Raw genomic sequence first — 15,330 nt, 5'->3', positions numbered from 1 at the left:
AAATAGTACTAACAACTCACCGGCCAGCCTATCTCGATATACAAATTTCCCTCTTTCTCTTCCCGTCTCACCCAATTTACTGGCCCTGCTCCTCTTCCTCCTCCTCCTCCTCCTCCTCCTCCTCCTCCTCTCAGCCTCAGAAAATCTCCGGCTCGGTGCGCGTCTCAAGGCTGCAATGTACACTCACTTTTGAGAAGCAAGATTACGTTTCTGATCCATCTAATCTGTATTCCATCCTCATACTCGAACCCCCCCACCCACCTACCTACCTGTGGCATCGCGACCTTCTTCAGCCAGAGCCATATTGCCGGACACACTAAATCTCAGGGGTTGTCGACCAACTCCATGCCACCAATGATGATAGATCTTGCTGTCCCCGTTGTAACGATCAGACCATACTCGTGCATCTGCAGCAACCATATCGTGCACGCTATCGTGTCCAGCTCGTATTCCTCCACTCCCCTCGACGTGACTTCTTAGACGGCTCCCCCTCCATACGTACAGCTGAGATGTCCCTGAAATAGACCACTGCAACAACCGTCCAGCGGGGTATGCCTCCGACCACACCGTACCCGTACTCTCCATCCGCTCATATCCATATCCATGCGATTGACACTTGATTTTCCGACCGCAGAACCCTGAATACACCGCGTAAGAGAGAGGGAGAGACAGGGAGAGACAGACAGACAGACAGAGAGAGAGAGAGAGAAGAGCCGTCCTTTATTTAGCTACCCTCTCTCCAACCAAATAGAGGGCTCCACGGGACCGACTAGACAAACTCCCCCCCTCCATCGCTACCAAGTCCCAATTTCAGCTGGCAGTCAGGATTCAGAGCCGAGTATCTTGCAAGGCTTCGATGTCTTGTAACGCGCCCATTCATGGTACAGTTCGATAAAGGTCACATCATCATCTTTGCTAGTACGAGGGCTGGTGTCCGCCAACTTTTTGCGTGGACAAGGGCATAGCCTCTCGCATCTTGACATGGTCCACACGGAGCTCTTCTTACCTTCCCCTCCTCACGAGTCTCCACGCGCGCGCGCGGTTGGCCTACAGGTCCGTCGGCTACAGCTCCGAGCTCGCCTCGCCGTAGGAGATTTCTTTGCCTTTGCCGATCTGGCTTCTTGGCAGGGTCAGGGTGGGCTTATACTCGTAACGGGTGTAGATTGATCGGCCATGGCTGCATCGGCTGTGGCTTGTTACGGGTTATGTGTAGCCTGCAGGTGCCTTCGACGGCGGCGGCTCTGAAGTCTTGGCTCGGGTAAAGGTGGCTTTATAGCACTCCATAGTCGGGTGCTGTATTGGGAGCCATCACGGATCGGCGGGTTGTAACTCGTGTTGGTTCCTCGATACAGCATGTTGTGTACTCATGGGCTTTGCGTCCGTCCCTTAGCCCAGGACGATGGAAACAATGTATGAACGCGAAGAGCAAGGGCAAAGAAAAAGAGAAAAAATTTGACGATGAAAATGAAAATAACTCTGGAAACAGAAACGCCATGCTACCGAATACAAGGGGAGATAGAGCAGAGACCCTGGGAGAGGGCAGAGTCCGTCAGAACCACGACAGAGTCCATATGGCAGGAAGGTTTGGCCACCTCTCCTGCCAGGCACCCAGGATCTCGGGTACCCTCTCGTCAAAGGTAGCCCTGGCGGGGGAGGTGGGTGCGTCAAAGGCCGCCGCGCCGACGGCCTCCCTCTCCTCGCGGGCGGCGTCGTTGAGCGAGTTGGCCAGGTCGAGGATGCCCTTGCCGCCGACGTGGGCCTCCTCGTGGTTGTCCTTGATGTCGACGTTGATGACGTGGACCGGCCTGTTGAGCGGGGAGCCGCGGGAGAGCAGGTCGTCGACGACGGCGTCCCAGCAGCGCTCCTCGCAGGTGATGACGACGTCGACGAGCCCGCCCTCGGTGCCCTCGCTGCCGCGGTCCTTGGCGTGCTTGAGCCGCGGCGCGCCCACCTGCCAGTCCTGCCAGCGCTCGGGCCCCCACTTGATGTCGCGGTTGCGCCCCAGCATGTTGAGTATGCCGTTGTTGCGGTACAGACGCCCGTCCTTGGCCTCGAGCTCCCGGTACATGCTGTCGTACGACGTGCTGTTGAAGTGATACACGTTGGGCTGCGTGATGGTCGGCCCTGGCAGTCGGACCAGGGACCCCGTCCCGAACGATATGACCGGATAGCCAGCCTGCGATAGGCGGAGGTGCGCTTCCATAGACCTAGACTCGCCACCACGTACCATCTCGGTCAGCGATTGTTACGCTGGCGCATTTGCACACCTTCCGCAGGTAGTTTCGTCATATGAGAGAGAGAGAAGAGAGAGAGAAGAGAGAGAGAAGAGAGAGAGAAGAGAGAGAGAAGAGAGAGAGAGAGAGAGAGAGAGAGAGTGTGTGTGTGTGTGTGGGTATGTGTTTGTTTCTGTTTTCTGTCTTCTTCCTGTTCTCTTTCGGGCATACCGATTGTTATTGCTGGCGCAGACGGTGCAGAATTTGAGCTTGAACGGCTCCGATTCCGTCGAGTTGCCGTTGACCGTTGCCGCAGCGCTGGCCGAAGTTCCGTTTGTCACGTCCATCTTTTGTGTGTGTTTGTTTTCTATTATGGTTCTTTTTTTCCTCTCCTTCTTTTTCTTATATCCCGGCCGTCTTCTCTTTATTCCGGCGAGTCGCTATCTTTACTATCACGCGGCAGAAGCACTCTGAATCCTCGAGGAGGGGCAAGCAAAGAGCTAACCACCACACAACGCACTTTTTCCCCAGCAAGACAGAGGAAGTCAGCATAATGATCGCGCAGTGGACGTCTTGCAAGATAGAGGGGAGTAAAAGGGAAAGATCTTCATCAGGTAAAAAGCGTATAAAAAGAATGTCTCAACATTGTTGTTCTGACAGCTCCAATAATAAAAACTCATCATGTAAAGGGCAAAGAGCAGGAGAGAGGGAGAGAGAGAGAGGCTGCGTTCATCTGGTGTGGTGGGGAGGGGTCCAGGCAGCACGTAAGAGGGAAAAGCTTACCTGGATGAGAGATAGAGGCCAGCGGTCTTGTCCAGTCGATCTCTTCTGTGTCAATATTCTAAGCGCTCTATTCTTGACACGAGGTGCCACTCTACGCCATTGACGACGAAGCTCTTTGATGATTTCTTTTTTTTTTTTTTCATAAAAAAAACCCCCAAAAAAACAAAGAAGAGAGCAGGGTTAGATAGCTTGGTCCAGAGTGTGCGGAGGAGAGAAAAAGGTTTGCGGTGAGCTGAGCGCGACTGCGTGTGTGCCCTTGGGCGGCTAAAAGTCGGGTGTGCCCACCCACCCACCCACCTGCACACTTGCGCATGTAACTACACTGTACGGTAATCTGTATGGTATGTGATATCGTCGGTAACGTGGCTGGATGCGCGTCAGCCGTCAGGATAACACTGTACCAACCTGTGACGAAGAGTGTCGAGACACCAATGGAAAGAAGAGAGGAAGAAAATCATCCAGCCATCGATCCGGGCTAAGCCTGGGTTGTCTCTCCTGCGAGCTGCTGCAGTTGCAAGTGCGTCATCGAGGCGGCCAACTGGGCGTAGAGCTGCGAGAGCTTGTGGATGGTCACGTGACTGACATCCAGCCCAGCAAAGCCATCCAAGTCCCCAAGGGTATGATAGCAATACATGTAACCTGTACAGATTACAAAAACCGGCCAGGGTCGAGGTTGAGCCTAGCCATGTGGATACGTCGTGCCGAACGCCTTCCGAGTAGTAGCAGGATGTAATCTGTAGTGGCGCACTCTATCACGCGAGTCGATGGGCTTTTTGGCTGGAGTTTGACAGCATCAGATGGTCTTCCATCTTCATCTCGCCTCACCTTGGCTCCAAGCCCTCAACAGCCACGATGTTAACGCATGGTCACCCAGACGCTGTGCAGATTAGTTATGACGAGAGAAAGACCGGCTTCTGCGCGCCTCTCTTGCGTCCGTGCGCAGCACGATTCTTGATTGGATGAGGCGTCGCAGGATCGCGGCCGTTGCATGACCTGAAACATACAAGGCCATCAATCTATCCAGTCAGATCCAGCCCCCCATTACAGCTTATTACAGTGTGTGGGTGCCAGGGCTGCCAGGTGGTGGGTTGTCCAAAAATAGACGGCGGGGACCTCTCTCTTCTATTCCCTCTCTCTCTCCCTCTCTTCTCCCTCTCTCTCCCATGAGTCTCTCCACATGAGTCCTTCCACGAGTCCGTGTAGAGAGACGCACATGGCAATGCATCGTCGTAATGGTGATGCGGGACCCCGATGCTGATGCGGAACGCGTAATACGTCGTATTCGATGAAGATACTCGCAATACTCGACGGAAAACACTCTGGCACATGCTAGCAGCGTCCCGGAGCCTGATGGACCATGGTCTCAATGCAGCGTACGGAGTAATATTACATGCATGTATAGTTGCAGTGCTCTGTAGGCGAGTAAAATACAGTAGACACTCGTACGTACAGGTAGTCAGTCATATTACGTATTGCTTGTAACAGTCTCGTCATTCCGTACGCGCATGCCTCCGGTATGTGGGAGCCATCGACTAGAGGCATGCTCCGAGCCTCCGACCCTTTTTTCTGTCACGATGCCCCGGAAGCCCAGGACATCTCATTTACCACGGTCCACTGGCCTGTCTCGGCCAAGCTCTATCCCGGTGCCAGTGATCCGCTCGACTTTGTAGAAAGGTTGGGGACGCATGTCCGTGTTTCTTCTGTGACACCCGTTCCTGTCCTCACGCGTACGGGTTCTCGAAGAGCACGACGGGCCAAGGCCCATTGAGGGAGAGCCGCCCATGTCCCGTGCTCTGCTGTATCATGTGTGATGGTTGGAGATGGCGATGCAGACTATAAACCACGTCAATATGTAGCATCGCAGCCCAGCATGTGGAACGCGTACACCAGAGGGCTTTCCGACGGCGTCGCGCACCAGATGGAGAGGAGGCTCTGAGTTGACATGCTGGGGACAGATGGCGGGTTATGCCATACGTACGAGTTCCTCGGTGCTGCTGACCTGTACTCATGTACGAGCATGTACTAACAAACTCTAACAAACTCTACCTCTCAGTGCGCCAAAGACTCGAGGGAGAAGAGATGGTGAGCCAGGGTTTGAGCACATACAAGGTGCATGCACGCAGTAACACAGAGAATGATTTCTGCGATAACTCATACTCTCGGTGGTAGTAGCATCATTACTCCGTACAGATTACATACATGCACACGTATCCGCCGAAGGAGACAACAGAGAGGGGAGAGGAGGGGGAGAGGAAAGGCATGTATGTACGTGCAGACAGAAGTAATATTAGGTGCCCACTCCTCGTAGAACTAAGCGTAGAACAGAAGAGAACCGATGGAATGGTGCGATACATTTGTCCGAGTTCCAGGAGGCGCCGGGGAAGGTGCTGGGGGCGCTCCTGCCTTGGCCATCTTGCCTTATTACTTACTTGTAGATCCATTTCCCACACGAATTGGCAGGCGCGACCAGTCGTGTGGGTGCTGTATCCGTGCTCGTCCGTAGCGCCGCAGAGACAGCTGGAGAGGCAGACGGACGAGGCGCACCATTATTTGCAGTATTGACAGCGGCGCTGCATCGATCACGTGTCTTCGTCCATGCTGATCGTCCATGCTGCTGTCCATGTTGCTTTGCTGTCCATGTTGCTGGTCGATACATGTGCTCGTGCCTCGTACATGTGTGAGAGTGTCAAGTCCCTCGTAGTGTCCTCCTCGTAGTGGTTGCTAGTACCAGTCGCCGTTGCTCGTAGCGGTTGCTGCATTCAGTAAAATCCTCCTCCCAACGGCCCTCCATGCCTGCTACGCAAGACCTGACGCTGCACACCAGACGCCCGGGCTGCACACTACCAGAGAGGTACCCTCACCACCTGTCTTGTCCTGTCTTGTCCTGTCTTGTCCTCCTCGCCTCCACCTCCCCTCCCATTTGGAACCCGCCCACTTCCTCCCCGACCATCTCTCTTCAGAACACACCACAAAACAGCTCGCAACACACGCCCTTGGCCCGATATACTTTGCCCCGCGACAAACCCTCCGGCTGTCGCGACGTCTCCCTCTCAACCGACGTCTCCCTTTTCCTAGCCGTCTATTTTGGTCTCTCCGCACAGCAGCCGCAGTGGTAGCACCTCCCCTCCCCTCCCCTCCCCCCCGCTGTCTGCCACCCGCGACGTCAGGCTACTACTACCACCTTTCTCAACCTCTCTTACCATTCTCGCGCCCTGCCGTGCTGCATGACAACTGCCTGCAATATTGTCGTCGCCTCTCCGGGAATCCCATCTCCCTCCTTTTCCACCGGCTGGCACCGCCACCATCTTTCTCGACGACGGAGCCTTGACAACCTGGTCAACCTGGTCGCCCCAGGTCAAGTCGCCCAACCCCCCCCAGTCTCGTGTCCCCTCACTGCGACGCCGCCCTGGCCTTTGCGCACCCAGAACCCTGGGCTGCTGAGCAATTCTGCCCTGCCTGGCGCCTATCCTCGCTTACTTCTCACCTGGCTCTGACGTGAACAGCCACCCATCCACCCGCTGGCCCCACGAGACCTCGCCAGCCATTTTCCTCTCTTCTCACCTTCCCCTCCCGCTTTTCCGTTGTCTCATAGCGCCGTTTAGGCTTGTACTCCGAGACGGCTATATTACAAGACGCCTGTCTCTCTCCGGCGCCGTCTCGACAACTGCAGCTATCCGCATCCAGCACTCCAGCCTAGACGACTCGTACGGGCGCCTCGGTATATGCGCACAACTCCGACGAAACAATCTTTCAGGGTAGTGGTGCGCGAACGATCTGAAGACAATGGCGACTGATACGCCCCCCGTCACATCCGCTGAGGAGAGCACAGCACCATCTGCTGCTCCCGGAGCCAACAGCAGCAGCAGCAGCAGCAGCAACAACAACAATACGCCCGCGATCTCTTCGCATGCGACCTCTCCACCATCGCGACCAAACACCCTGTCTCGGCCCATGTCCTTTGCCTCTAAAAGTCGACTGTCGCAGTACTCAACCGCCTCGGCGCCGTCCCGATCGCGACCACCCTCACACGCCTTCCCCATGTTCCCTTCGAGCCTCTCCTATGCGCTCGTGCGCGACTTCGCCTATCCTGCCGCTCACCCCTTGCACTACGGTCCCCCCCCCGAGCCGTCGGCCCCTCCCTCTGGCTGGACGACGCCCATGAGCGAACACAGGAGGCTGTCCGACCCGCCCGGGTCGTGGGATCAGAGAATGCCCTGGGACTCGTGGACGGCAGATGGATTCGGTCGAGGTCAGGACGTGCCTCCCATCTCGTTTGGGGACGGGCCGCCGTACAGCGAGGATGAGGACCTTCAGAGCCCAGTCGTCGCCACCCGGCACCGCAAGCACAAGTCGACGTCGGCCGCCATGGGTGGGCCTGCCCGCGACGGCTCGGGCACGAAGGGCCCCCACTATGAGGGTGAGCGAGGCTATTACGTCGGATCCGGCGGCAACGGTAGCGAGCGCTACTATGTCGGCCACGGAGGAGAGGCTAACGGTCCGGGTGGTGAGGTGGTGACGTACCACCGAGGAGATGCCGGACACAGTCAAGCGTACTACTGCGGGCACCCTCCCGAGCTTGGACGCGAGGTATACGTCCCGTCGGACAGGATGAGCCAACCGTCATCGCCGGACGGCGGAGACGATGAGTCGAGGTACTCGCGAGACTACCAGTTCACCATCACTTCACCCGACGAGGAGTTTCACGGAAAGGCGGTCGCCCTCTTCGACTTTGCACGGGAGAACGAGAATGAGTTGCCGCTGGTTGAGGGCCAGATCATATGGGTCTCGTACCGGCACGGACAGGGATGGCTCGTGGCCGAGGACCCCAAGACGCAGGAGAACGGCCTGGTGCCGGAGGAATACGTCCGACTCCTGCGGGATATCGAAGGAGGCATGAACAGCTTGGCGGGTCAACTCGCGGCAGAGGAATCCGGGTCGCCCAACGACGTGGACACGCCGACGGTGCCGGAGAGCGGCGCGACGTACGGACCGGGCGCGGCGGCAGCCAACGGGGCCAACGGCTACCACCAGCCTGTCGTGTCCATGTTCTCGACGTCGAGCAAGGACCTGGACCCGTACCCCAAGGGCCAGCTGGGGCTCCCGGGAGGCCAGGTGCCCCCCCAGGTGGTACACTACCACGGCCAGAGGGGCGGGAGCCAGGCCAACACGCCGACCCAGAGCCAGCCGGCCAACAGCCTGGGCCGGAGGGAGAGCCAAGATGCGGGCGACAGAGATCCTGCACCGGAGAAGAAGGCAGCCGCTGCGGCTAGCGAGGAGTGAGCAGGCAAGGGGCTGTAATGGAAGAAGCAAAACAAAAAAGAATGCGAAGAGGACTACCAAAAAAAGCAAGAAGGCATCACAAGGACGAAGGCATAAAACATCTTTTTCTTATATTCATCTCCAGCATCACAAGGAATCAGTCTTTTTTTTTTAGATGAAGGGAGCAGGGAGTTGGTTCTTTTTTTCTTATTCTATAGGGTCATCATCTCTTGATTTACCCGGTCACGATGTAAAGGGATGAATGAAATTTCGGACCAAGAGGGATGGTCCATACTGCTAGTGGTGTGGGAGGGGTGGACGAAACGATTCTCTTGTATGGTACTCAATTTAGCGCTGGGGTCTGGTTGGTGGGAGATTTAGCGATTTTTCTTATTTCCCTATAACCATTTCTATTTCACCATACCCAAAAAAAAAAACCCCATTTCGATCACGATGTTGGTTACGAGGATTGCTGATTTCTCAACTGCTGGGTACTGTCTGCGCAAACACCAAATGCCGTATGGAGGATGGTTGTTCTGGCGCCGAGGCCGTCGCCCCAGGCCAGCAGCAAACATCACGATCTCACCTTCTATACGGCCTCATGGGACAGATAGACAGAACAGCAGGTAAGATCATCACGACCGCTGCGGGTCCTTCACTTGAGGGGGCTGATGCACCTGTGCGATGGCCAACTATCTACGCGCGCTATCGAAACGTAAACCAACAGGTATCTTTACAGAGGTACGGAGTACTCTACAGATCGAGTACATGTACTCCGTAGTCATCATTACTCCGAATCCGTCCCGTACTTCCGAGTGGGACATGATATCATGTATTACCCCGTGTACGAGTACGGAGTAATACTGGCGAATAGCCAAGACGCAGTTGGTCAAGTCCGTACGGATTTTATGAGTACGACCCATAGGCTACCATTCTGTTTTTTTTTTTTAAAAAAAAAAAAAAAAAAAGAGGAGAAAGTAATTATTAAATGAAATAAATTGAAGAAGAAAAAAGAGACTGTGGGGGTACACCTTGCTTCTTTATATATATATATATGTATGTATATATATACATATTTATATATTTAATTCTCTATATCATCTTTACTCTGTCGCACGCTGCGAACAAAGTCACGTAATCAATGCATCTCTCACGTGATACCGTTGCATCATCGCAAAACAGGACAAGAGCTATAGCCGAGCTCTCCCAGAATCTCGAGAACCTTCTCTCCCTCCCTCCCCTTTCCCTTATCAAAGTTTCAAAAATTCTGCCAATTTCTCCTGTACCTGCTCGAAACATACGGAAAGAAGGAAAGAAGAGGAGAGGAAGAAAAAAACAACGTCTCTATAATCCCAAGACTGATTGAACTGGACATCTTCATATAACTCTCAAGACCCATTTCATTTTCCTCAACATGTTTTCCCGCGCTGCTTTCCGTACGGTTCAGCCTCTGACCAAGGTAAATTATACTTTCTCCTCCTTTCTTCTCTCTCGATCTGCTCTTTCTCTGCTTCTGCTTCTGCGCTTGCTTTCACTTGACTTGCGCCAAAAAGATCGACTTGGTTCAAAAAAAAAAAAAATGGTGACAGTCTTTCTAACTTTCATCTTCTCCCTCTCTCCCTCTCCGAGAAAAAAAAGGCCCGTAGCTACGCTACCGAGGTACCAAAGGGAGGTTCGTCAAACACCCTCCTGTACGCCGCCGGAGCTGCTGGTCTCGCCGGTGCGGGATACTGGTATTTTGCCGGTGCTGGCGTCGCCGCTGCCGCCACCGCCAACAAGGCTGCTGGAGGAGATGCTTCTTCCAAAGCTCCGCCCAAGCCTGCCTTGACCGGAGACTTTGTCTCCCTCAAGCTGGCCGAGGTCGAGGATGTCAACCACAACACCAAGAAGTTCCGCTTCGAGCTTCCGGAGCCTGACATGGTGTCTGGCTTGACCGTTGCCAGTGCCGTCCTGGCAAAGTACAAGGGTCCTGATGATGCCAAGCCTACCATCCGTCCTTATACTCCCATCAACGACGAAGGTAGGTTTTTTTTTTTTTGGTCCTCGCTTCGCTCACCTTTTTCCCCCCCTTCTTATGATGGTCCTCGCTTCGCTCGCTTCTCCCTCCCTTTATGATGAAGGAAGAGAAGAAGAGAAGGAAGAAAAGAAAAAGGAACCCCCTCCCTCCGCAACATCGACAACCCCTCTTTCATGCTCTCTTCGCTCGGTCATACTGAGACAAAGTTATTACAGACTCCCGCGGCCACCTCGACCTCCTGGTCAAGGCCTACCCCAACGGTCCGATGAGCAACCACATCCACAACCTCCAGCCCGGTCAGACCCTCGACATCAAGGGTCCCCTCCCCAAGTACGCCTGGACCGAGAACAAGCACGACCACATCGCCCTCGTGGCCGGCGGCACGGGCATCACCCCCATGTACCAGCTCATCCGCGCCATCTTCAACAACCCGGCCGACAAGACGAAGGTCACCCTCGTCTTCGGCAACGTCACCGAGGAGGACATCCTTCTCAAGAAGGAGCTCCGTGAGCTCGAGAACCGTTACCCCCAGCGCTTCAGGGCCTTTTACGTCCTCGACAAACCCCCCTCCGGCTGGTCCGGCCACTCTGGCTTCATCAACAAGGATCTCCTCAAGACCGTCCTCCCCGAGCCCAAGGAGTCCAACATCAAGGTCTTCGTCTGCGGTCCCCCGGGCCTCATGAACACCATCTCCGGTAACAAGGTCAGCCCCAAGGACCAGGGTGAGCTCACCGGCCAGCTCAAGGAGCTCGGCTACAGCCCTGACCAGGTCTACAAGTTCTAGAGGAGAATGATAACCGCACCTGTAATTCACATATACCTACCAGACGCCTTTTCCCTTTCTCTTTTTTTTTTTTTTTTTTTTTTTTTTGGTTGCGTCATACAACTCTTGCCGTGTAACATGTTCGATTAGTCCCACCTCTAGAGATAAAATATACGTTGTTAGACTACACACAGATATAAGTTGTTGGCGGCCTCAGGCGGCCTCAGGCCATTCGGCACGTTCCTATACAACACACACACACACACACACACACACACACATCTTCACATCTCCACATCTTCACATCGTATTAGCTAGTTAGTTGTTTTCATCATCTCACTTCTCATGCTTCTAGTGCACCAACCAGATCGAGTGCACTGCACAAGTACTACTAGTGCATTTTCTGGATTCGTAACTAAAATGTACCTGTAATTCTTGCTCGTCGTATTTCGTCTCCAATCTAGATTCGACAACATATTCGCACTCTACATCCACAAGACGTACGGGTGCATGTCTCCGTATAGTTCGCAGACATCTCATAGATATCCCAAGATACCAAATGCTCAACCTAGGCTAGCTGCAACCTTGTTGATGGCCACCTCGATAATCCCAGCCCACTTCAGACCCCTCCTGTAATCATTGGAATCGATGCTCTCGGTGAGTCCGGGGTAGACGGCTGCAGCATCTCTGTCAGTACATCAGGTCCAAAGGCAGAACGGCAGAGGAAGAGGCAAAGAAGGGGAGAAGAGAGACTCACCACCGCTGTACCCAGTCCACAGCCCCGGCGCATAGACAACGTGCTTGAACCAGCTGCGACTGTCGAGTCCGCCCTCGAAGAGGAACCCCCTCTCCAGATACTTGTACTTGTTGTTCAGGCTCAGAACAGCCTTGGCGAGCTGGTACTTCTTGACCAAGTTCCACCAGGGAATGCCATTTTCGAGCTCTTCGTTCACCCACGCAGCCAGCTCGTCCGTCTCGAGCGCCTTGATGCGGAAGGCCGCAATGGCCCTGCGGATGGCCGACAGGCTCTCCCTCAGGGCGTCGGGGCTTCCCGTCACCGCACCGGGCGTAACCTGCCCTCGCACGAGAAAGACGTCTTGTTCGGATTCGGACTCGCCGTCATCGTCGTGCTCTCTGGTAGCCGCATCCAGCTTGGTCTCAATCTTGTCCAGGTAGGTATCCAGGGCCTCGGCGTAGTCGGCGGCCTGGAACGGAATGACTATGCTGTCCACGAGAGTGGTGATGACGAGGCCCATCGCCTGAGCCATGGCCTTATGGTACTTGAACCCAGGATCGCCGTACTTGCTCATCCAGGTGAAGCTGTCGTAGTTGCTGTGGTAGTGGTACACGGCGTCCTTGCCTCCGCCATTGAACCCCAGGTTCATGCAGGGAACGCCGGCGTAATCCTGGAATGCGGTGAAGTCGCTGCCGCTTCCCAGTGGGGAGATGGTGCCGTCCCACAGGTCTCCGACAGTCTGGCCCTCGACCGTCTGGTTCGGCGACGGGACCTTGAACAGAACGTCGCGGAAGACTTGGTGGAGCGTCGGCGTGGCACCCGCCGCGAAGTTGGGGCCTGAGACGGCGACGTCGAGGTTGACGTAGGCTACATTGGCGTTCTTGATCCACGGCAGGTATTCCTCGACCCACTCGGTGCTGCCCACCAGTCCGTACTCCTCGCCATCCCAGCTGGCAAAGACGATGGTCCGTAGAGGCTTCCATCCGGCATCTATGGCGGTGCCCACGCTGCGAATGACCTCGTTGAGGGCGGCTGAACCGCTGTTGGGGTCGGCAGCTCCGCCTGCAATCCAGGCATCGCGGTGGTTGCCCACGACCACCACCTCATCAGGGATGGTTCCGTTGACAATGCCAATGACGTCCCACATGGGAGTGATGGTGTAGTCTTGCTGGCTGTTCAGGTTCAGGACAACGTCATCTGGAGAGGGACCGACGTGGTATTCAACGCCCAGATAGCCGAGGCCGTTGTTTCGGTTCCAGTACTTGTTGAAGTCGGTCGCCTTGGGACCGTGGCCGTTGAGAGCCTTCAGGATGGGGAGTGCATCAGTGTAGGAGATGGGGATGGAAGGAATCCTGGGGATTGCGCCATCAACTGGGGCGCGGGGGACTCCTGGCTTAGATGGGTATCCGGGAGTTGTGCTGCAGGTAACGTCAGTCTTTCTCCTCAACGTCTTTTCCTCCCCCCCTCCTCATCTTTCCTTCTTCCTTCCTCAGCATATCAGTGGGGTGACTCACGGGTCGCCGGGGTGGATGCTGAGATACTGTACACTTCCACGCTGGACGCTGTTGGGGCGACGAGCTGGTCCGTTGGGGTAGTAGTCGTATCCGTTCTCGACAGTAATGTCGCCGTCATCGCCTGGGTCGCTGTAGATCAGAGCACCGACCATTCCGAGATCCTCGGCGCGCTTGACCTTGAGTCCGCGGAAGATGCCGCCATACTTGGCGATGGCAATCTTCCCCCGAAGATCGATACCGGCATCGATGAGATCCTGGAAGTCCTGGAAGGTGCCGTAGTTGACATAGACAAAGGATGCCGTAGCGTTGCCGGTGGCTGAGTAGCCGTGGAATGTGGGGATACGGTCCACGAGACCGGAGGTAGGGTCCTCCTCAATGATATCCTCCTCCAGCGAGGCTTCAAACACGACGTCCCAGTCGCCGGCGTTGGACGACTTCCTCTTGTTCTTACTCAGAAGGGTGAGACTGTGGTCCAGGGGGTAGTTGAGGTAGCTGTCGTACGCCACAATATCAGATGCGATACCCCACTCCTGCCAGCGATCCCGCGTCCATTCGGCCTATCGTGGTTCGGTACGTCAGTGTCTGTGCGACGCATCGTGTGTCTTGCTGTGGTTACGCTACCTGCGACAGATTCTTCCCGGCGAGATGGGGTCCCGAGGTGTAGTACTCGAGCCACTCGGCGGCCTTGTCACTAGACGGGGTGTCCAGGATGATGGACTCCAGCTCATCGTGGGGTAAGCCGTTGGCAATTGAGCCAGCGTATCGGCTGCGGTGTCCGTGGCGATATTCGTATGGCCAGATGAAAGTGGCATGGATCATGAATGAGGTGAAGCCAGTGATGAGGATGGAAGCGCTAGCAATGATGAAGAAGCGGTGCCAGGTGCTGTGGGGGTACTTCCGAGTGCGAGGCCCGACGCGGACCGTCTGGATCAGAGGCGTCGACTCGTTCGCCATCTTCATCTTCTCTACCACGTCTCGCAGAGGTGAAGGGGTGTGTATGTGAGAGCCAAAATGTGGTTCAATCGGGGTGATGATGATTGATGAAGAGGATCGCTCAGGATCGATGTCGCCACCCGAGGAGGAGGTGACGAAATAAACCAGGTAATATCAGCCAAGCTTTCGAGGCGACGGTGGTGATCATGTACGAGACTTCACGAGTCCGGCCTTATCAGATGCTAACGTGTCTGCTGCCTACCAGAGGCTTTCGAGACACAGGCCATTCGGAAGATGGAGAAGCAGTGATGGTGCGGCAATTGAGGAGAGAGTTTCGGAGGTGCCCTTATCTCGCCTCGGGTTGGTGGCCGTGGGCAGCTCCTTCCACCCTGCGTCATTCGTATGGCAACGGCCCTGAAGTGGGAAGGTATTACGAAGGCGGGGCCGGCTGTCAGAGTGGAGCGCACCTGCCTCCTCTTTTTTTTTTTTTTTTTTTTTTTACTTGTCACCTTCAGTCCGATTCAAGGCCCAATGGCCTGACATTTCCGATGTGACGGCGTGTGTCTATCTATCTGAGTCGTTTGTATATCCACAGTGTCCTCCATAAGGACATATCTACAATACCCGTATGCAAAGTAAGTACTTACAGGATCCTGGACCTACAGCTATTTTTATGTAGGGGGTCCCGGGAGTATTGCCGTATATGTAGTCTGTACTCATTGCCAGACGTAGCAGCGGAATAATGTCGGTAGAAGGCTCGTCTTAGGGTCGGAATCGGAGAGAGATCTATCCGGATACCTATTCACTGATGTGATGGAGAGAAGCCTGAAAATACGGCTGTTTTTCTGCCTTCCTGATGATGTTTATTATTATTGCTGTCACCGTTGCTGTTAGGGTTGTTGTTCTCTATATGAGGTAATAACTAATAGTGACTGTACGAGTATTTCCGTTTATCAGGGATGTCTCTGATCGGGCCGAAATAACCCCTTCCGGTAACTTATTCAGCTGTCTGTTCCGACACTCGTGCCAACCTCGCAACTTACCTTGACAGCCGCATCAATACCTACCCGCACTGTTAGTAGAAGCATCGATGCCTCCCTCCCCCCCCCCCC

At 54.9% G+C, this 15,330-nt stretch overlaps 4 protein-coding genes across 4 annotated transcripts; 2 read left to right on the top strand and 2 right to left on the bottom strand.

Annotated features, from left to right (window-relative positions):
• Positions 1 to 1,549: 1,549 nt before the first annotated feature.
• GMORB2_4028 (RNA polymerase II subunit A C-terminal domain phosphatase SSU72) lies at positions 1,550 to 2,560 on the bottom strand (the record flags this gene model as incomplete). Its single annotated transcript, XM_035466004.1, has 2 exons — positions 1,550 to 2,207; positions 2,445 to 2,560. 2 exons carry the CDS (start codon positions 2,558 to 2,560, stop codon positions 1,550 to 1,552), a joined length of 774 nt encoding a protein of 257 aa, XP_035323841.1.
• Positions 2,561 to 6,779: 4,219 nt separating this feature from the next.
• Positions 6,780 to 8,276, top strand: GMORB2_4027 (Variant SH3 domain; the record flags this gene model as incomplete). Its single annotated transcript, XM_035466003.1, has 1 exon — positions 6,780 to 8,276. The coding sequence occupies one exon, from the start codon at positions 6,780 to 6,782 to the stop codon at positions 8,274 to 8,276; it is 1,497 nt and encodes a 498-aa protein (XP_035323840.1).
• Positions 8,277 to 9,893: 1,617 nt separating this feature from the next.
• Positions 9,894 to 11,056, top strand: GMORB2_4026 (cytochrome-b5 reductase; the record flags this gene model as incomplete). The annotated part of the gene is made up of 2 exons (XM_035466002.1): positions 9,894 to 10,221; positions 10,488 to 11,056. Coding segments are annotated over 2 exons (897 nt in total), but the record flags the coding sequence as incomplete, so codon positions are not given.
• Positions 11,057 to 11,598: 542 nt separating this feature from the next.
• Positions 11,599 to 14,239, bottom strand: GMORB2_4025 (uncharacterized protein; the record flags this gene model as incomplete). Its single annotated transcript, XM_035466001.1, has 4 exons — positions 11,599 to 11,711; positions 11,793 to 13,189; positions 13,286 to 13,842; positions 13,907 to 14,239. 4 exons carry the CDS (start codon positions 14,237 to 14,239, stop codon positions 11,599 to 11,601), a joined length of 2,400 nt encoding a protein of 799 aa, XP_035323838.1.
• Positions 14,240 to 15,330: the final 1,091 nt, after the last annotated feature.

Source organism: Geosmithia morbida, assembly GCF_012550715.1.
Source record: "Geosmithia morbida isolate 1262 chromosome Unknown scaffold_2, whole genome shotgun sequence".
NCBI classification, from domain to species: Eukaryota; Fungi; Ascomycota; class Sordariomycetes; order Hypocreales; family Bionectriaceae; genus Geosmithia; species Geosmithia morbida.
The sequence above is the reverse complement of the archived record's forward strand: the minus strand, read 5'-3'. Positions and strand labels throughout refer to the sequence as shown.